Below are 20,720 nucleotides of genomic sequence, written 5' to 3'. Positions count from 1 at the left end.
CTCTTTGCTTTTTCATATTCATGTGCATTTGTGATGCAGTCATTTTTTAATGTCAGATGTGTTGAGCATGTGTGTGTGTGTGTGTGTGTTTGTTTTTTTTTCAAGCCAACACAGTTCAACATTAAATGTTCCAAACCACCCCACTACACAGCCTCCCTGAAGTGTATGCAAAGTCTGTGTTTGTGTTAGTGTGTACACATCTGTGCGCATGCTAGTGTGTATGACATCTGTGCATGCATGCATTGTCAGTGTGCTGGTACACACGTGGTCACAGGCAGTGTGTGGGTTCTTTATTTCTGACCACACAGACACAGTGGACGGGCCGGCCAGCCCTGACACAGCGTCGCCAACAGAGCTGAACTCTGCGGCTGACCTTCTGGCCAAGGGAGCAGGTGGGTGTATTCAGCAATGGTTTTTTGGTTTGTTTTTTGGTGGGTTTTTTGTTGTTGTTGTTGTTTTTGTTTGTTTGTTTGTTTTTTTGTATATCTTTATGTCCTGTTGCATGTCATTATACAAATATTGTCTGTGTATTGTTTCGTCTGAGGCGTTTCGAGTTTGTGCCATAAAAGTTGGTTGTTTTTTTGGTGTTTTTTTTTTTTTGCTTTGTTTGTTTTTTCAATTATTATTATTATCAACATCATAGTCATCATTATCTTCATCATCATCATCATTATTATCATTATTGTCATTATGTCACCACTGGTCTTCTCACCATAGCACAACAGTTGTATTACCCACCCAACGTTAACCTTTCCAGCACTGAGGATTACAGCTTGTGTTGTAACCTTCCCCACCTTGGAGGTTTTAGCAGCATTTATCGGTTGATTTTTTTTTTTTTTAACTGAAAGAATGACAGTTCACAAATGATCTGTTGTGATAAAAAGTAATACAATACAATAAGGTTTTGAATTCCACAACCCTGAGTGTGTTGCATCATTTGTTGTGTTTCGCTGTGCAGCCTGCAACATGTGTTGCATCATTGTGCTTTGCTGTGCAGCCTGCAATGTGGTGTTCATCAACTCGGTGGACACGGAATCCCTGACGGGGCCCCAGGCCATTGCCAAGGCCATCAAGATGACCCTGGAGACCCAGCCTGCCCCCAAGACCACGGTGGTTCACTTCAAGGTGTCCAGTCAGGGCATCACCCTCACCGACAACAACAGAAAGTGAGTCACACTGCTGTTTTCAGAGATGCCATCTGTTACGATTTCGCCATATTTTGTTAACTCTTGATCACAGTCTGTTCCGATGTTACGCCAATGTCAAAATTGTTCTGAGGAGTTTATTTTCGACTATAAAGCACAGTCACATGTTTTCCTGTCATTGCATTACCCAGACGCTCTAGACATTGATCACAAGGCCAGGGCAGTCACTACTAACGTTGGGTCTCACGTGATGATGCTCAGCTAATTGTGTGTGTGATTACATTTGAAAAAGCATTGAGTCGGCTGAATCGTAGCAGTTACACCGTGTTGCAGGTAGGCCCAAGTGTATGTATGCCTTGTAGATAGAATGTGATGTGGCTTGGAGTCCGAGTGTTCCTACCAAATTTTCTGATTGTTGCTACAAAGACTTGACAAAGGTTGGCATCTCTGTGTATTTCGTTGTGTCCTTTAAGAGTTTGTTATATTCTCTGAGAGGCGCCGGCCATGGCAGAAATGGTAAGGCGTTACACTTCTGGTGCAGTACTCAGGGTTCGATCCCCTGTTTCAACCTGGTGTTGTGTCCTTGGGGAAAGGCATTTTACTCTGGTTTTCCTCACTCCACCCAGGTGTGAATGGATACATGACTTGGGTTGGGGAAGATTAAACCGGCAAGGGAGGATTTGGCCCCTTCCTTTGCCAAACCCCAGACACAGTGGATATGGATTCATTGCCCCAACGGCCGTAAAAGGCTATGGGACCTTTAATGTTTTTATATTTCCTCACACACAAAAGAAGTATATATGTCTGTCAGTGGCAGAACATTCTGAGACATAAAGCCTATGTATGTCATGTCTTTCTTCTTTTTCTTTATTGTGTGTGTGCTCTTGTTTATGTCTGTTTTTTTAATGTGTTATTTTGATGTGATGTATCTGTTTCATTTAGCATTATGTTTTCATACAACTGTAGAAAAATTGAATGAATAGAATTATAACAAAACATCAAAAAGAAATAAATAAATAAATAAAAAGAAAAAAGTGTTTTCCATCTGTTATAAGTTTGTGAGACTCATATAACTCTGTGTGTGTGTGTGTGTTTGTTAGAATATATGTACATGTGTTTGTGGCAGGGTGGGCCTGGAGTGTGAAGTTTGTCAGTTGAGGGTCAGGCCTGGGTGGCTTTGAGATTTCATGATGCATGTGTGTTGTGGTTGTGTGAGTGCATTTGCACATTTGTGTGTGGAGGGGTCGGGGGTTTGTGCCAGTTCACTCAGCATGGCCCATTTTTGTTCATTTCATTGAAACCATTTGCCTTCTGTTTGTCTGACAGTGATATTTTATATTTTTACAGATTGTTCTTCAGACGTCACTACCCTGTGTCATCAGTGACCTACTGTGGCAGTGATCCTCAGGATAGAAGGTAAGAGTGGTTTGTTTGGGGTTGTGGGTTTTTTTCCTTGTTGTTTGTTTCTTTTTTACTCTCCCATCACCCGCACCATTTTAGTGGCATTACTCTGGCTCATTCCAAGTTCACCCATACACAGCCACACCCGGATTCATCCTTTACAGTCCCAGGATCAGCAGTCCACAGGGAACTATTAGTATTGGGTCACCAGGAGGCTATGCAACAGAGAAGACCCTGCACTGCTGTTGAGTCACTTTAGTGGTGTTCAGTAGTGCCTGTTCTGATTTAACGTACCTAGGACACCACCTTAAAAAAAACCCTTAATGATGACAGTCACTTAGATGTTGAGCCAGAGTGAGCTAGAGTGAGCGTCCCCCCTAGAGTGGAGACTGCCACCACATCACTCCAACTCAGACTGCCATAAATTTGCCAACTCTGAAGACCATGACAGAACTCACCCTGAGCATGAAAGTGGAAGAGGGTTGAAACTGAGGTTAACCGTGACAGCAGGGCTTGAAAGGCTGCAGAATTTTAGGGGTGTGGTGTAGGGGTGCTTGGGGGGGGGTTGTTCAGTTTTGTTTTTGTTGTAAAGTGTTTGTCACACACATTCACTTTTCTCCTCTCCATTCACACAATTCACACACTAAACAACAGCATGCACACTCGCAAGCAGGCATCCACATGCACACACAGCCTAACGCACTCATAACTAAGAGAACACAAAGCAAAGTGATTGTCCTGAGACTAATTTTAAATTGATATTCATTCTCTTTGAGCTGGAGTGTTAGCATGCTGAATGGCAGTGATGAATCATCATTCACAGTTCAGTTACATGTTCATGACACCTTGTCTTTCTTGACTGTTCCATGTCACGCTCATTTCTATTCTCAGTCGTGTGTTTTCCAGATGGAAGCGAGATACGGAGACACCTGGAACGCAAGTGGATGCAAAGTGAGTTGTCACCACTGCTTTCATGTCTTGCCATAGTGCTTATTTGTTATGTTGATTAATAAGATGGTTGTGTGTTTGTGTGTGTGTGCAGGGATGGGAAACCAGTGAAATTTTACAATGGTCTTGAGGACCAGGAAGTAATAACAGCAAACTTATTCTGGTACTCAAGTATTTTTTTGACTATTTCACCGCCATAGGCAGCTTGACTAAACAGTGCACCGCCATAGGCGACTTTTGTTGACATGGAGGGGTCATGTTGATCAGACCATTTTCCACATACAAAGCTCAACAGCTGCAACCAGTTTCCCGCCAATAGAACAATGACTAACCTTAGCCCTCTGACCGAGTTTGATGCGTACAAGTCAGTTGAGCTGTTTTGACATGAACCGTAACCTGTGACAGAGTAAAATAGTTGGTGCTGGGGATCTATCCATAAGTGTGTGTGTTTTTTTTTTTTGTTTGTTTTTTTCACACAAAGTTGGTGGTGAAAGAGTTGGAAAAAAAAAGGTAAATAAATTGTTGAACAAAATAGGTCTTGAAGACCAATAAGTCACAACATCAAAATTATTCTGGTACATGTGTATTAAAAAATATGAAATAGATATACTGTTGAACAAAATATTTAGTGGGAAAAAATCACTGATCTGTTGGCCAAGTGAAATGGGAGTTTACAATGTCCAGGCGAGAATCTGCTCTCTGCATGTGTGTGTGTGTGTGTGTGTGTGTGTGCACATGTGCATGCATTGCACAGAAAAGTGGGTGAAGATAAAAATGATGGAAAGGGCAGTTTGTAGTTGAGTTTTACCAGCTTTCATGCTCAAGGTCAACTTTTTTTGTGCCAGGGTCTTGAGGGCAGTTTGAAGCAAGTCAGTGTCACTGAATTTTAGTTCCTCTAGCCTTCCACGAGTATGTATTTAAATACATGTTTTGTCTTTTGTCCTTTTGCTTCAAAGTTATGCATGCGTGCGAAAGTTGGGTGTGAAAGCATCTTACTTTTGCACAAGATTTAGTGCTGTATGAATTATCATTATCATTTATATTAATCATTTGCCAACATAGTGCAAAAGAGATATCACTGCTTGATTTAACAGCGCATGAAGTGCCCCTCTGATACACTGACCTGTGTGTGTGTACGTGTGCAGGATCTTTGGCTTTGTGGCTCGCAAGCAGGGGGCAGCCTCAGACAACTCCTGTCACCTGTTTGCTGAGCTGGACCCAGAGCAGCCCGCCTCTGCCATCGTCAACTTCGTCACGAAGGTCATGATCGGCCAGAGCAAGGTCAAGTCCTAGGTCACCACCGCCTGCCTTGCTACTTACTGCCCCAGACCTCGTTTGTTACTGAACGTTCAACAATGCAGTTCGTGCTACCGTTAGACTTGTGTGTGTACAGGAAAATGCGCATGATGGGTATGGAAGTTTTCCCGGTGGGAAGGCAGTCAGTCGGGTCAGCCATGAAGGATGTGGTGGTGGTCAAGAGGTGATGTTATTTCTGGGTGTTGTTGTTGTTGTTGGATGGTCTTCGTGATGCCTTTCCCAAAGAATCTTGCCAGGAGCTGTCGACAGCAAGAACACCTCCTCCCAACACTGGGAGGAGAGAGAGCAGAAGCGGCTGTTGCAAGTGGTGTGATGGTGAAGGGGAGGGGGTGAGGAGGGCGGAGTTGGGTCAAGGTGTACGTGGGAACACAACCGGAGCAGAAGCTGACTGCAGACCATGTGTGACTTCTCCATGCAAGAGGTGCGTCAGTTCTTGGTGACCCCAGGAAACGGGAAGGTACTCCAGGAGGAGTGGTGTACTCTGTTGCCTGCCAGGTGTTTTGCTGGAATATTGGCTGACTGTATTCAGTGAACTGTTGTTGTTGTTGTTTTTTATGTATCTGTTGTTTAATTTAAAATTGTGTTATCAGACAAGAGGCTGTGCTGTAAGTTTTGCTTTTATATTATGTGGTGGTCATTTGTCTGTTACTGTAAAAAGAAACAAAAAAAAATGTTTTTTTTTTATATGCATTTTATGATATTAAATGTTTTGTTTATTTTAAACTAAGATTTTGATTCAGGAGAACAGGGGAAAATGACTTGAGAACAAGCTGCAAAAAATGGAAATGTAGAAAGAGAATGGAAAATGTATTAAAAAAAATAATAATAATAATGAAAAAATAACAAAAAATAACTGTAGATATGAAATAGACATGGACATTCATTTGCATAGATCACAGAACTAATGTTGGTAAGAAGGAAGGATTAAGCCTTGAAGATTCATTGCTACTCATAGCTGTGATTGACTTCTTTTTTTTTGTTTTTTTTGGACATACTATTTTATTTGCAAGGTTGGTGCCAATATATGTCATCGTTGTCATTCAGTTTTAAAACTACAGATTTTATTGCATTGTGTATCATGTGTTTTTTTTGTGTGTTTTTTTTATATGTCCTTCCTTCATTCTAGTGTTGTGTATGCTGTGATTGGTTTATGGCAGATAGTAATCATTCATAACCCATAAGTGGCTTCAGATGCAACATCTGTCCCACATCCTACATGTTTTGTCTGTCGGTCGGTATTGTAGAGATCTGCTGAAACGCTATCACACAGCCTGTGGTGTTGTTTTTTTCATTGTTGTTTTTTTCACCCGTTTCATACCTGTATACTTAATGATGGTTACACATCATTGCAAAAATTGTATACCTCTCATAAGATACTTATTTGTTAATACCTTCACAATACTGGTGCTACAGGTTGGCCTCGTTTCGAATGGTCACCGTGTGACGGTGGGTTTTCCTCTGTGGGGTGCGATCCGGAGAGATCAGGGAGGCCTGTAAGGGCCTGTTAGCGCGTGCAATTGTTGCTGTCTCAAGGAAAGAATTCACACTCGGTTAAATCTGTACAGAAAACAAAACACAAAAAACAAACAAAAAACAGATTTCAGTCCACAGAGGAAAAGGCACCCCCTGGTGTCTGTATATAAGGAGTGAATGCAAGTGTTGTCATTGCAACGGGCCCTTAGTTCTGCTTTTTTTTTTAGTTCTGCCATATTGTGTACACATCTCAGCATTTAAAATGACTTGTTTTTTTTTTTTAAAGGAGTGAATGTGCTTTGAAATGCTGTACGGAACATATGTACTCTGTATCTGGAATGCTAGCAGGATTCATACATAGCTCATACGTAAAGGACAGTTTCTTTTCCATGATTGGCAGACTGCTTGGAGGGACTCTCATCTTGTTGCTTTGGTGGTGATTGTATCAACTGCAGTACATTTAATTCAATCTACTCTCCGCTTTCAGTCGTCATCACAGATCGTGCTGCCAAATCTAGCTGATGAAATAGTCTGGTTACTTGTTACCATCACACAGAACTTCAAAGCCCTTCGGGGGTTTTTTTGTGTTTTTTATTTTTGTTGTTGAAAAGTTGCATTTTAAATGGCAAGTGTGGAAAAATATTTAGTGTTTTTATTACTTGAAATTGTGAAAAGCTGCAAACTTAGCTTTTATACATCTGATTACTGTAGTCATACCAGTGAAGAAAACACAGTGGGTTTTATCTGAGCAAACTGCTAGCAGAATTTTGGTCTCTTAGTTTTGTCCAAACAAAGCGGAGTCTTGATACTTGGAAAAAAAAAAAAAAATCCCTTATCTATTTGGGAAGAAATGTATTCAATGTGTAACCTGGTGCTTGCTGAGAGAGACAAGATCTGTGGTGTAATAATTATGGTCTGTGTGGACGACAGTCACAGGCGACGTGTATTTATGGTTGTGTTCTTTGATGGGTTTTCTTGGACCTGTGTACTGGTCTTGGTTCTGTCCCATAGCGCTTCATCAGTGTCATACCTCTGTGTTTGCTATATAAGCCTGTGCGATATTTGGCCTTGCCCCCAACACCACTGGGGCAGTGAATGTATTGCTCAGAACTCGGTTTATTTCAAGTTAATATTCAACCCCCTTCTTTCTTTTTTCCTTGCACACGTATTATTCGTGATAGGTTTTTGAAGAGCATCTTGACTCTCTGTGTTTGAATACTATTCTTAATCTTTCAGTGTTTAATCATAAATTGGTTGAAGAGGCTTGTTATGGGTTACATTAGTTGGTGGAGTTTGTCTTTTTTTAAAATGAAAGTTTAAAACATTTTTATTACACGTCTCCTTTTTCCTCTTCTTATGATAGGAAAGGGTCTTCATTGGTGTCAGTTGACTGCTTTGAGTGTACCTTGTGGCATAGGTCTGTGACATTCAGTGACTGCCAGTCAGCTGCTTTGAATTAACATTGTGGCTTAGGTCAATGACATGTTCAGAAACTGGCAGGAAATAGGAAACAGTGAGACCTCCTGACAGTGTGTGCCAAGTGATGTGGCAGCAAGGACAGGCACATGGTGAACTGGAAGTTACCTGCCATCAGACACTGTGGGTCAGGGTTCTTCAGTCACCATTCTCACCTTCCAGGGTCGTCATTGTATCGCATAATTATATTCCTTTGTTGTTTAGTTCAGGGGCTCGCATTTTGTTTCAAGCTTTAGATGTGCACTCTTCTTCTATAAACTGCCAGACTTTACACAAAGAAAACAGTGAAATTTTTAAAGAATGGAAGGTGGGATTTTTTTTCATCATTTCTAAACACCTTTTTTAAACAGTAGGAGAATGGGTTGAGTTGAAGGCAAGCAGCTAAGACTTGAGACAGAGAGGGAAAATAGCGGTGAAAACTTATGGTTTAATCATTGTCTGAAATGATCAAAGCTACAGAAAAACCCATTTTTTCAATAAAGTCAGTCGCAAGAATCACTGTGATTGGGAGGGAATTAATTTACAAAGCAATCTTTAGACTCTAATTTCATTAAACAATTTTTAGACTCCAATTTTTAGTAAGTCTTATTTATGAAAAGCAAGCCTGATTGTTTTACATTATTACTGCTTCTCAGAACTGGAGTTCATGTATGAATAAATTATCTTGTATGAAAAAAAAAAAATGCTGGTGGTCTGTTTCAAGATATGTGCAGTGGATTGAGAGGAAAAAGATGAATGTGAAAACAGAACTCCACCTGGCTTACCACTCACGCAGTCCACACAAAATGAAACAAAAATACAAAACATTTGTTTCACTCTCAAACTCTTTGACTTTAAACAAAAGTCACAGGCAATCCTGTCACCATCACACTATTATCACTCTTACCCAGACACACACTCTTACTCACACATGCATTCGCATGCTTGTTCTCACACGCTCACATGTTCGCTCACAAAACCGACTACCTGTTGAAAGGAAGGCAATTTCCTTTCCATTTTTTTCCACTGTCATTCTTATACACATTCTTATCCATAAGATAATACCAATTATTATCACACCATCACATGCCTATCACACACACACATATGTTCACACATTCGCACTCATGAAGCCAAATGCCTAATACTTTATCATTTGTCTTTTTATATGTGTGTACAAAATGTGAGTGCAAGTGTAAATGAGATGCACCTCATGTAAGCACGGAACTCTCAACGGTCTATTCATCCCAAACCCCCTGGCCCAACTGCAGATAATAATAGCGTAGAACCTCATGCCTCTCTCTCTCTCTCTCTCCCTCTCACAGTCACACACATCCCAACCAAAAGTTCACTGCTGTTCATGTGTCCATGGCCTGTTCCTGTTTCAGTTTGTTGCGGAGATGTTCCAGGATGGTTTCTGCGGGGTTGGCCTTGTACTCTGGCACCTCCAGCACTTGTTGGAACAGCTGGATGTTGCTCAGCCTGACGGACCAACACAACACAGCCATGCAAAGCACATCACCTCTCTCTATCTGACCCTGTCCCGATAAAAATCCCTGTTACAGAAACAGCAACAGAGGAAACTAACTGCAGAGCGTTGGTCTAGGCAACAGTGGTAACGCGTCCACCTAGGAAGCGAGAGAATCTGGGCACTCTGGTTCGAATCCCACAGCCGCCAGTATTTTCTCCCTCTCCACTAGACATTAAGTAGTAGTCTGGACACTAGCAAATCGGATGAGACAATAAACAAAGGTCCTGTGTGCAGCATGCAGTTAGTGCATGTAAAAGAACCCTTGGCAATAAGAGGGTTGTCACTGGCAAAATTCTGCAGAAAAATCCACTTCGATAGGAAAACAAGTATGATAGCAGGCAGAAAAAAATACAAAAATAATGGGTGGCGCTCTCAGTGTAGCAACGCGCCTTCCCTAGGGAAAGCAGCCCGAATCTTACACAGAGAAATTTGTTGTGACAAAAAGAGCAATACAATACAATACAATACTGTCTTGTGATGGGCTCCTAGCTACTGTCCTACATGCCAGGGGATACAATGGGCAGTAAATAGTAAGTGTCTGTATCCAAGTGAAAACGCAACACATTTTCACAAACAACATTAACTCCTTCCGGACGAAGGAATGCTCACACATTCCTACACAAAACGTATTCGGTTTCGGACGAAGGAATGGAATAGCATTCTCCGAAATTAAAATTCCATCATGCGCTGTACACGTGATTTTGTGATTAGCCAAGCAGAGTGCGCTATTCTGGGTCACTCCACAATCGAACAGTATGATTGGTTAGTCTATGATGTGTGGCCTGTCTCGCACACACGCTGACAAAGTCACTGACCGGTCATCTGCTCGCGTGTCAGCCTGTCAGCAAAGCGGGCTCTTCTCAAAATGTTGTGATGCGAACAAGGCAGTGACGGCAATGTTTTTGGGTTGCCGAAGTACTTGAAATGCTACAAACTGAAGGGTCGGACATTGAAGAGGTGGATGATGACGAAGAAGAAAGTGAATTTAATGCAGAAAGCGAGCATGGGTATGGTGATTCGGGGTGAAAAATTGGCAGTATTTTCTACATATGGCAAACTGTAAAAATAAGATGAGAAATTTGATTTTTGTTATATGGAATAGCTCAACACGTAATAAACCAGTTCTGAAAGTTTCATTTTCTTACACAGTATTTTGTATTTTTTGTAATTTTTTTCCAAACCCTTACAAATGGGCCGTCTGTGGGGAAAAGCAAGGGAGAAAACTTGTCATCCTGAGTGAGTTAATACTAATAATAATCAACACTTCTTCAGCCCCTTTTCTCAAATACAGCTCAGATAATTCTACACGTACAAACACTCATTTACTACTGTGAATGATGAAATAGTAAAATAAGTCAGCTTACTCACTCAATGCAATCAGACATCATGACATCATGTGTCCAACTCACTCTTATGCACACACACACACACACACACACTTCTTGGCCAAGTATTTCAAAGAGAATAACTATTCTTCACATGATTTTTGGAAATCATATCTGACAAGGATTTTCATATCTGACAAGGTTCTTATGGTCGAATTTTCACAGGCATCAGTTCATAGCCCTATTTCTACATTCCTTTATTTAATGTACTTCAGAATTGCGTTTATGGTTTTTAGTTATTATTATCATTATTGAAGTGTTACCGTTACATATAATTGCATGTCAGTTATGCATTTCTTGATAGTTTTCTACCTTTCCTGTTTTCCTTGTCCCCCCCCCCACGCCCACCCACTTTTTTTTCTTTTTTTTCCTAAATCATCAATATCACTGATAGTGAAAAGACACTAAACTAAAGAACGAACACTCACACACACACACACACACACACACACACATGTACACACACACACACTCACACACAGTCTCACATACCCATGTATAAAAAACATTCACAGCATGAATAAAAATGCAGTTGGGATTACTGTGGACAAAGACACCACAACTGCTAAAGACCGGGTCGTCAGAGAAGATTAAAAAGGGGTTGTTTTTGTGGAGTATCTAAGATCAAATGAAACGGTTTTCCTGAAATGACTCATCAATTACTTAAAATGTCAAAGATTATGAGTCAACTGTACAGGTATCCAACAGAAAAAAACCCCTGTGTTTCAAAAATAAATCAAGGTCAACAGAAATATTTCGTTTTGCTTTCAACTGTGGAACTCAATTTAAGATTCCCACTGCACTGTCATTCAGTAATTCCACAAAAGATGGTTGCCTTTCTGTGATGTTCATGGCTGCTCTTTGTTACCAAAGAATCAATACATAATTCCTCATCACTTATAATCACACACAAGTAAAGCCATAACAGTCTGAGTCAAGTCCAAAACCATGAGCAACTAAAGTAAAGCAGCAATGGAAAGATTATAAGAATTTTATGCTATGTTCTGCACACAATAGCCAACAAAAAAATAATGGAAAAAAATAAAATAAAATAAAAATAAAAAATTCACAACAAAAGTCAAAAGCAAGCAATTTACTTACATTTCTTTCTGCCGTGTCTTCTCTCTTGAAATTCCTTTTTTCTTTGCACTTTTCTCTCTGCAAAATACATGCTTACTCATAAACAAGTGTTCATTATATGAGTATAATCAATAATAACAAATGTGAGACACCAACCAGCTTGTGACAGAAAAGCAAGGTAATAACACAGTCTAACCTGAGACAAATGAGAGAGCGGCAAGACAGTGCCGAACACTATGAAATGAATGGGATGACTTGACAAATGAGGACATGAACATTTTATTCTCTCTTAAAAAGAAATTGTTGACATGTTTGCTGATAAAAAGGAGACAAATGAAACAATAACACAAGATATCAAAACAAAAAGTGAATAAATAAATAAATAATTCACCCACAGAACACCACCAGGTTTGGTCATGTACCCACGTTTCAATGAGAACTATGATTCATTAATAATTATGCTTAACACAGTATAAAGTTCATATGACACATGCTAGACTGTGTGAATACCAAACTGAAAGTAAATTAATAGATAAATCATTACATAAATTAAACTGATAGAAAATAAATGAAGGAAAGTAAACAGATTACAAATATAAAAAGATTAAAATTCAAATTCTCACAAAAAGTGATATACCTAAGACATGCATTTATACACACAAACATTCCTGATTTAAAATGTTCTATGTTAAAGTAAGAAATACAAAACTGACAGAAAATAAATAAAGGAAAGCAAGCAGATTAGATATATAGTGAGAGAAACTGAAAGTTAAATTCTCACAAAAAAATATACCAAAGATATATATTAATTTCTATACACATACATTTCAGATATAAAATGTTGTATGGTAAAGTAAATAAAATTTTTAAAAACCTTGAATACATAGACACACAGAACACACACATACATTTGTGATTTATATGGATGCATACATCTCAGAACTAAAACGCACGAAGTGAAAGTAAAATACACATTGACCAATACAGCAAATGAAAGCCAGGAAATGATGGACTAAAGATCTTATAACAGAGCCTGAAGCTGTCAAGAAGTTAAAGCTGTACCTTACAAAGCACTATACAAATAATTTACACACTTAAAAAAAAAAAAAAAATCACAAGGACCAAGATTTCATGGGCTACCCAAATGAGACTGACAGAAAAGGCTTTGAAAGAATGAAACAATTACTAATTAATTCAGAAGTCTTCTGGATTCAAGAATGTCCTGCACATCACACTCTCCTCACTCCCCCAGCCCCTTTCTTTTTTCATCCATGAAACTTTTACAATTTCTATTTCTCTCTTTTTCTTTTTTATGATTTTTTTTTTATAAACACATATCCAGAATTTCATGAACACTTTGTTGTGTATATATGCCTAAAATCATCACCCTATATCTAACATTCTTTCTACAAGGTTTAGTATCAACAGTGTCTAAACCAATTACTCTTCCTCGAACAATCCATAAACATGGAGAGAGAGAGAGAGCAATTTGGGAAAGAAAAATGATATCAAATGAAACAAGCATACGAAACAGCCACTGGTGGTACAGGCAGACACTGATTCATTCATGATGTTTTTGGGGAGCGAGCAACAGGGAAGACTGCAACAATGGTCAGGGCTAAAGGAAGGGAGACAACTGATGAACACTGCATTGGAAACACTGATATAAAGCCAAGGACCACACTATGATTTGCCAAAGATTGGTATGCTGTACTAAAACTGAAACATTTCACAGTCCAGATCAAGTGCAGATCGCTAAATTGCTTCCACCCTCATATTTTAGTGTCTTAGTTCTCTTTCACAATTAATATAGTGGAGTGATAGCCTAAAGGTAACGCGTCCGCCCAGGAAGTGAGAGAATCTGAGCGCGCTGGTTCAAATGACGGCTCAGCCGCCGATATTTTCTCCCCCTCCACTAGACCTTGAGTGGTGGTCTGGACACTAGTCATTCGGATGAGACGATAAACCGAGATTCCCGTTTGCAGCATGCACTCAGCGCATGTAAAAGAACCCACGGCAACAAAAGGGTTGTTCCTGGCAAAATTCTGTAGAAAAATCCACTTCAATATGAAAAACAAATAAAACTGCACACAGGAAAAAATACAAAAAAATGGGTGGCCCTGTAGTATAGCGACATGCTCTCCCTGGGGAGAGCAGCCCGAATTTCACACAGAGAAATCTGTTGTGATAAAAAGAAATGCAAATACAAATATAAAGCAAAACAGAGCACTAAAAATAATCAATGAAACAAAAACAAACAACAACAACAAAAAAAACATACAGGAAATGGAACAATCAATCGAAATACTTTTAAAAAATTAGTAGTCTGACGTTCTGATTCTATGGATCCATTTCACTTTTGCTATTCAAATTAAAGAATGCAAGGTTTCCCAACAGCCTCAAAAGTAAAAAAAAAAAACCACCAGCAGGTGCAGATCTGTCACTCACCTGGCTAAAACGGATGCAGGTGTCTGTTTCTGCAACAGTTCCAGTGTGGGCAAGGCGTCAGCAATGCCCTGCATGTCTCCAACGACCACCGTCTGCTCTCGTTTCTTCTTCGCCCTTCTCTCCTTACGCTCCTTTTGAACGGTTTCAATTTCTGATCACAGACAAAACCATACAATACATGCTCTCTTTTTTTCTTTCTAAATTTTTTTTTTTTTTTTATCTTTAAACCAGCAAACTGCTTTAAACTAAAACTGGGTATTTAGAATAACATTTCTTTGTTAAACTATTTATTTCTAGACGTTAGGGGTGTTTTTTTCTGTTTTTCTTTTTAAGAGAAATTAGGCCGAGCATTAAGTGAGTTAGAGTCCCAAATAGAAACTAAGATTTTTAACCCCCCACCCCGTGCCCCCCCTCCACCAGACCTTGATTGATGGTCTGGTTGCTAGTCATTCAGATGAAAAAATAAACCAAGGTCCTGTGTGTACCATGCACAAAACATTTGTAAAATAACCCACAGCAACAAAATGGTTGCCCTTGGCAAAATTCTGACAAAAAATACACATTGACAGACACATGCAGAGAGAAACATATGTAATGCAATAATGCACTTTCACAACATGCTGTCCCCAAAGAGAGCACCCCAGATCTCACACAGAGAAATCTGATGATAAATCTGATGTCACAAAAACTAATACACAGTACAATACAATGACAGAGGGAAGGGGAATATACAGAGAGAACACAACTGGAAGATGACACAACCATCTCCTGCTGCTCCACCATCTGTGCCAAAAATTCAGTGGCATCAGCCCCCATGCCTCTCATCCTGAACCCCCAAACACAGCGTCAGCTTCACCCAAGCTCATCTGCCACAGTTCCAGTGTCAGCAGTGCACAGGGAACTGGTACCAATCTTAGGTCACCATGAAGTCACACTCCAGAAGAGACCCTGCACTGCTGCTGAGTGACTTCTGTGGAGTTAAGCAGTGCCTGTCCTGATCTTACATACACAGTTTCACCCAGTCTCCTCGAGGCACCAAAGACTGTAAACTTATTCACATAATCTACAAGTCTGATTATATATATATATATATAATTTTTTCAAAAGTTTACAAAAAACAAATTAATAATAAATCAATAACAAAGCAAAGATTTTTTTCAAACACATGCAGGGCACTAGCTACTAATCATCCAAATACAGTACTAGCTATGTGTGGAACCACTTACAGTCGAGCACTTTCCCAACCTCACACCCCTTTCTCTCTGAAGTGGAGACCACTGACGCCACCACAATCAATCTGCTGATACTGAAGACTTCGACAGGAACTTACCATAAAACATGGATATGGAGGGGAAATCGAAACTGAATTGACTACTTGCCTCTGTGTGTGTGTGTGTGTGTGTGTGTGTGTGTTTGTGTGTGAGCATATGTATACATGTGTGTATGTGTAGATTTATGCCTGCATGTATACATGTATGTGTGTGTGCGCAAATGTGCATGCAAGCAACAACCTTCCTTACTTCTTTCTGATAGGATGGCCAGGATTCCAACTCAAAAGAACAAGGAAAATAAGTAAACTATTTTCTAAAAATTTCAAACGACTACAAAAAAAGCATTAAAAAAACAACAACAACAAAAACAAGGAAACCAATGCCAACGCACTCTCCATCCACAGATCATGGCGAATCTTCTTCTTGTCCTTCTTCTTCAGGTTCATCCCCTGGAAAGTTTTGCTGGTGATGGCGCTCTGGGCATCGAACTCTGGCAGCACCTGCTTCAGGGTCTCTGTTGTGATCTTCATCCCTTTGAATGGGTTGGTCATCGCCTTGGATGGCGCCACTGACCCTGGTTTCTGAGACACATGCCACATGATATATATTTCTTATATTTATGATATATAATAATAATAATAATAATATTATTAATATTATTATTACTATCATTTCTGAAACATGTCGCATGATACATAATTCATATATCTATAAGATATATTATTCAATATTATTATCAATACTATCATTTGGAATGACCAGTGTTCACAAACACGACAGAGTGTGGTGACAAAAGAAAAAGTCACTATCATGCAAGATGGACTGTGGAAAATACAACAGCAACTCTTCCAATGTTCACTTGTGTCTTTGAGCAGCTTTTACGTGCATGGCTGCTTTTAACCGCACCATGAAGACAGCCATACTCCATTCTAAGTGGTGTGCACGCTGGGTATGTTCTTGTTTCCATAACCCACTGAACACTGACACAGATTATGGGATCTTAAACATGTGTATTCGATCTTTTGCATGTGCATGTTTACAAACAATGGGGGTTCAGAACAGAAGATCTGCACACCTGTTCACCTTTGAGAACAGAAAAATGTCCACCCTTGATTCTCCAGACGCTGACATCTCGAATGAATCCAGGATTCCCCCCCCGATTAAAAATCCAACACTTAACCATTCAGCTGTTGCACCCATCAATGTCCATGCTCATACTTTTAATCACCCTGCTATTTACAAGTAAAAATGGAACTGGAGACACATTAATTGTTTAAGCATACACACTCAGACAAACAGAAAAAAAAAGAGAAAAAAAGAAAGAACACAAGCAGGCATGAGACAGATGGACAGTAAATACCATATATACTCTCTCTTAACCACGTGACTGCTGCTGTATTTGTATGCTTTTCAATGAAGGGCTTTCAACTTATAAGATAACTCTAAGTCTCTTATGACTGAACCAAAACATCAGTTTGTCGGTCACCGTTCTTTATTTGGACTACTTCCTCTTGGGATGCCATTACTTTGGGGAAAGTTTTGCTCAGTAAATGATGATGATGATGATACAGATACTTATATAGCGCCTATCCTCAGTCAGAGACCAAGCTCTAAGCGCTTTACAAACACAGGGTCATTTGCAAAACAGGCTGCCTACCTGGGTAGAGCCGACTGATGGCTGCCATCAGGCACTCATCATTCATTTCCCGTGTCATTCAATCAGATTACAGGCAAGCACACATACACACTCAGACAGACATGTTTATAAATAAAATCATTGACACTACTGAAAAGTGCACAAGAAGTGGTAAATGCACCTTAAAAGCATGCCACACTATCTCATTTCACCAAGGCTCACCCCAATGGGGTTAAGTTCTGTAAACAAAGCCAAAATAAAGAAAAATCAAGTCCTAAAAGATAAGACTACCTTCATGCTAGCGACAGACATTTTGTCATCTTGCGCTGTCAGTGTCACATCATTTTTGGCTGCAGCTTTTGGAGCTGGAGTGTGAAGCTTTTTCCGTCCTCTTTTCTCCTTTCCCATTGTGAGCGAATCTGTCAAAACACATTAGTGATCACACAGTCAGTCAGTCAATCAATTGTCAGAGCATGTCACAGTGATCAACTGTCACTCAGTCAATCAAATGTCAGAACACGTCACAGTGATCAACTGTCACTCAGTCAATCAATTGTCAGAACACGTCACAGTGATCAACTGTCACTCAGTCAATCAATTGTCAGAACACGTCACAGTGATCAACTATCACTCAGTCAATCAATTGTCAGAACACGTCACAGTGATCAACTATCACTCAATCAACTGTCACAACACGTCACAGTGATCAACTGTCACTCAGTCAATCAATTGTCAGAACACGTCACAGTGATCAACTATCACTCAATCAACTGTCACAACACGTCACAGTGATCAACTGTCACTCATTCAATCAACTGTCAGAACATGTCACAATGATCAATTGTCACTCAATCAATTGTCAGAACATGTCACAGTGATCAACTGTCACTCAGTCAATCAATTGTCAGAACATGTCACAGTGATCAACTGTCACTCAGTCAATCAACTGTCAGAACACATCACAGTGATCAACTGTCAGTCAGTCAATGAATGAATCAATCAACCAGTCATGTTTTTCAGAGTTTATGGTATCATGATTGATGGCTGTCTCAATCTCAGGCTGCTAAGCAGATACCTTTTTTTAAAATTTTTTTATCAAAACCTAGGAAATACTAACATCCACCTCTATTATTATGGTTTTCATGGCTTCATTTCTGTTTGTAAGGATTTCCATTTAAAAAAAAAAAAAAAGAAGAAGAAAGAAAAAAAAAGAAAAAAAGAAAGATCCAACAAAAATACGTAGCTCATGAAATTATTCCCACTTCTAGTTTTAATTCAGGTCACTGTATAACAAAGCAGAGTTTCACAAGACATGGTGCTACTAGTATAGTATGTCAATTGGTATATTATGATTTTATGTCAAATGACAATGATATGGTATGATAAATAAAATGGTATAGTACAGTAAAATATGGTGTGGTCTGTTGTGGTACAGTTAACATGCTATGGCATGGTTATTAACCAAATTCTAATGGTGTGAATAATTAATACTTTCCTTTCACAATAGATTTCCCAGAAATACTGCACAAAAAAGCCCTTGTAATCTGTATTATGTTTAACAAACTTCTATGGAGGATATTCTATTTAATGTTCAGGAGGAAAGACATCAGATGGGGAGGGGCAAAGAATGGTTCTGGGAGCTGTCAATCTAATAGGTCCTTCAGGCACTGAAACAAGCACCATGTTTCCCATGTGAAGAAACTAGATAGAGGCTAAGCACCCTTTGGAACTGGCAGTTGGTGCAGTAAAGACTCCAGGAGATTGAGTTCTATGGACATACATGTCTATCTTCTGCCAGATGAGATGAGAAACTCGGAATTTAGCCTTGTCTCAGCCGGGACACTGGCCTGGAACTCCCTCCAATTACAACAGTCTGGTGCAACACCATGGTCGGACGTCAATGGCCAAACAATTTAATGCAGCCATGAACTTGGTTCATTCAGTAAATCACAGCCTGTCGTACGCAAGACTTTCTTGAATGAAGTTTGCTTTTTGAAGGTGGTGAGAGACCACTCATTGTCTCAAATACAGGAAAATGAAACTTTTGGTTCTGATTAACAAATACTAAAGAGTGGGAACTCTCTCCATTCACAAGGTACACAACTTCAAGTCAGTGCTGCTTACACTACCGATTCAGCTAGCACACAGGTAAAAAAAAAATTAAAAGGTACATTGGAACAAACCCAGACACTTCCTCAAAAAAGGAAGCCCCAGGCCTGTCCTTATACCGATCATCTGACATGTGCACACAGCAGTAAAGACAGAAGAAATGTGCAATCACAAATAAGCTTTTATTCAAGACTGGCATAGCCTCTTTAATCCTGAATAAGCCACACAGAACACATGGTTTCAGTTTCAGTTTCAGTAGCTCAAGGAGGCGTCACTGCGTTCGGACAAATCCATATATGCTACACCACATCTGCCAAGCCTGACCAGCAGTGTAACCCAACGCGCTTAGTCAGGCCTTGGGAGAAAAAAAAGGTGAATAAATAATAGATACGCTTACATAAATAAATAAATAATAATTAATTTTTTTTTTTAATTTAAAAAACACATGGACAATACAGAACAAACACATGGTTGCCTCGGTATTTTTTTGGTTCTGAGTTAAGGAAACTTTTCTGCTATATCAGGGAATATTTACACATAAGTGCACTTTTAGTTTTACAATGATGTGGGAACTGCAACTGAAATCTACTTCGAAATAAATAAACCTGCTGCTCTACCACCAGTATTCATGGTACAGGTATCTGCCACTTTGTGACTTTCTGAATCTTTCGGCAATCATTCTTCGGTGTGATTTATAATCTTTATCAGAGTCAAAACCCAAACCTCTTATTGGTAATCATGAAGACAAGAAGTTTCAAATAAATCACGTACAAATCAAAAGAAACAAAGCGTGCTCCTTGTGTTGTTATTTATCCCGTTGACTTGAGTCGCATTTGTTCCTCACCTCTGTTCCTGCCTCGTGTGGAATCATGTAAATTTACTCGGAAGTGATCTCCCTTGAATTAACGCCAGTCTACACATTCATAAAATGCTAAAACACTGGATTGGAAAGACTTCTGCCTTCTCGTTTTGGAAAACAACGATCGAAATCAAATCATGAATAGATAAATAAAACATAATGCCACATGTCCGTAAAGCCACCGACCCGTTACTCTTCAGGCCATATACCACGCGAATCTTGTTATTTGTTTTTCTCTGTGTGTTTTCCCTTGGTGGGCGGGGGAGGTGGGGTGGCAGTTCGGGGGAAGATATGTACCAGGGAGAAGGGGGTAGGGCGTGGGGGGCGGGGGGGGGGGGGGGGGGCTCTTGATAGTTAGCAGATATTCGTCTGATCATTATACAATCACCTCGGTGTCAGTGTGTGTGTGTGTGTGTGTGTGTGTGTGTGTGTGTGAGTGTGTGTGTCTGTGTGTCTGTGTGTGTCTGTGTGTTCTTGACGTTTTCTGAGTGACAGACTGTTTCTCAGAGTCAGTACTGCATTTTCTGTATGTGTCCATGTCACTACGGCAGTGACATTATATGGGTTGAGTTGTGATATATGTGTGTCAGCTTTTGTCACAGTTTGCCCCCTGACCATTTCAGTCAGTGGTCGGTAGGAAGCTGAAATCTCTGACTGAAAGG

General features: G+C 39.7%; 2 protein-coding genes across 17 annotated transcripts in view; one reads left to right on the top strand and one right to left on the bottom strand.

The window, feature by feature from the left end:
* The window catches only part of LOC143280562 (tensin-3-like), a 614,920-nt gene extending 608,390 nt beyond the window's left edge, over window positions 1–6,530 (top strand). For all 16 annotated transcript variants that reach the window (XM_076585372.1, XM_076585299.1, XM_076585321.1 and 13 more), the window contains 5 exons: window positions 309–392; window positions 998–1,166; window positions 2,493–2,561; window positions 3,453–3,497; window positions 4,640–6,530. In XM_076585372.1, coding sequence (XP_076441487.1) covers window positions 309–392; window positions 998–1,166; window positions 2,493–2,561; window positions 3,453–3,497; window positions 4,640–4,787 — 515 coding nt within the window. In that variant the 3' untranslated portion in view covers window positions 4,788–6,530. The remainder of the gene's footprint in view (window positions 1–308; window positions 393–997; window positions 1,167–2,492; window positions 2,562–3,452; window positions 3,498–4,639) is intronic.
* Window positions 5,778–20,088, bottom strand: LOC143280652 (ribosome biogenesis protein SLX9 homolog). The gene is made up of 6 exons (XM_076585383.1): window positions 20,044–20,088; window positions 17,382–17,509; window positions 15,846–16,035; window positions 14,184–14,334; window positions 11,757–11,813; window positions 5,778–9,221 (listed from the first exon to the last, which is right to left on the bottom strand). Exons 2-6 carry the CDS (start codon window positions 17,496–17,498, stop codon window positions 9,098–9,100), a joined length of 639 nt encoding a protein of 212 aa, XP_076441498.1. The 5' UTR covers window positions 17,499–17,509; window positions 20,044–20,088; the 3' UTR covers window positions 5,778–9,097.
* Between the last annotated feature and the right edge of the window lie 632 nt (window positions 20,089–20,720).

The sequence above is a fragment of the Babylonia areolata genome, chromosome 1 (assembly GCF_041734735.1).
Source record: "Babylonia areolata isolate BAREFJ2019XMU chromosome 1, ASM4173473v1, whole genome shotgun sequence".
Classification (NCBI taxonomy): domain Eukaryota; kingdom Metazoa; phylum Mollusca; class Gastropoda; order Neogastropoda; family Buccinidae; genus Babylonia; species Babylonia areolata.
The sequence above is the reverse complement of the archived record's forward strand: the minus strand, read 5'-3'. Positions and strand labels throughout refer to the sequence as shown.

What these genes read in the sequence shown, in the direction of transcription:
- LOC143280652 (XM_076585383.1), bottom strand. Translation starts at nt 17,498, where the DNA reads ATGGGAAAGGAGAAAAGAGGACGGAAAAAGCTTCACACTCCAGCTCCA. An exon ending in CCATGATCTGTGGATGGAGA is followed by an intron (nt 14,335 to 15,845) that starts GTGCGTTGGCAT and finishes GTCTGTGATCAG; the next exon opens with AAATTGAAACCGTTCAAAAG. An exon ending in AAGACACGGCAGAAAGAAAT is followed by an intron (nt 9,222 to 11,756) that starts GTAAGTAAATTG and finishes TTGGTCCGTCAG; the next exon opens with GCTGAGCAACATCCAGCTGT.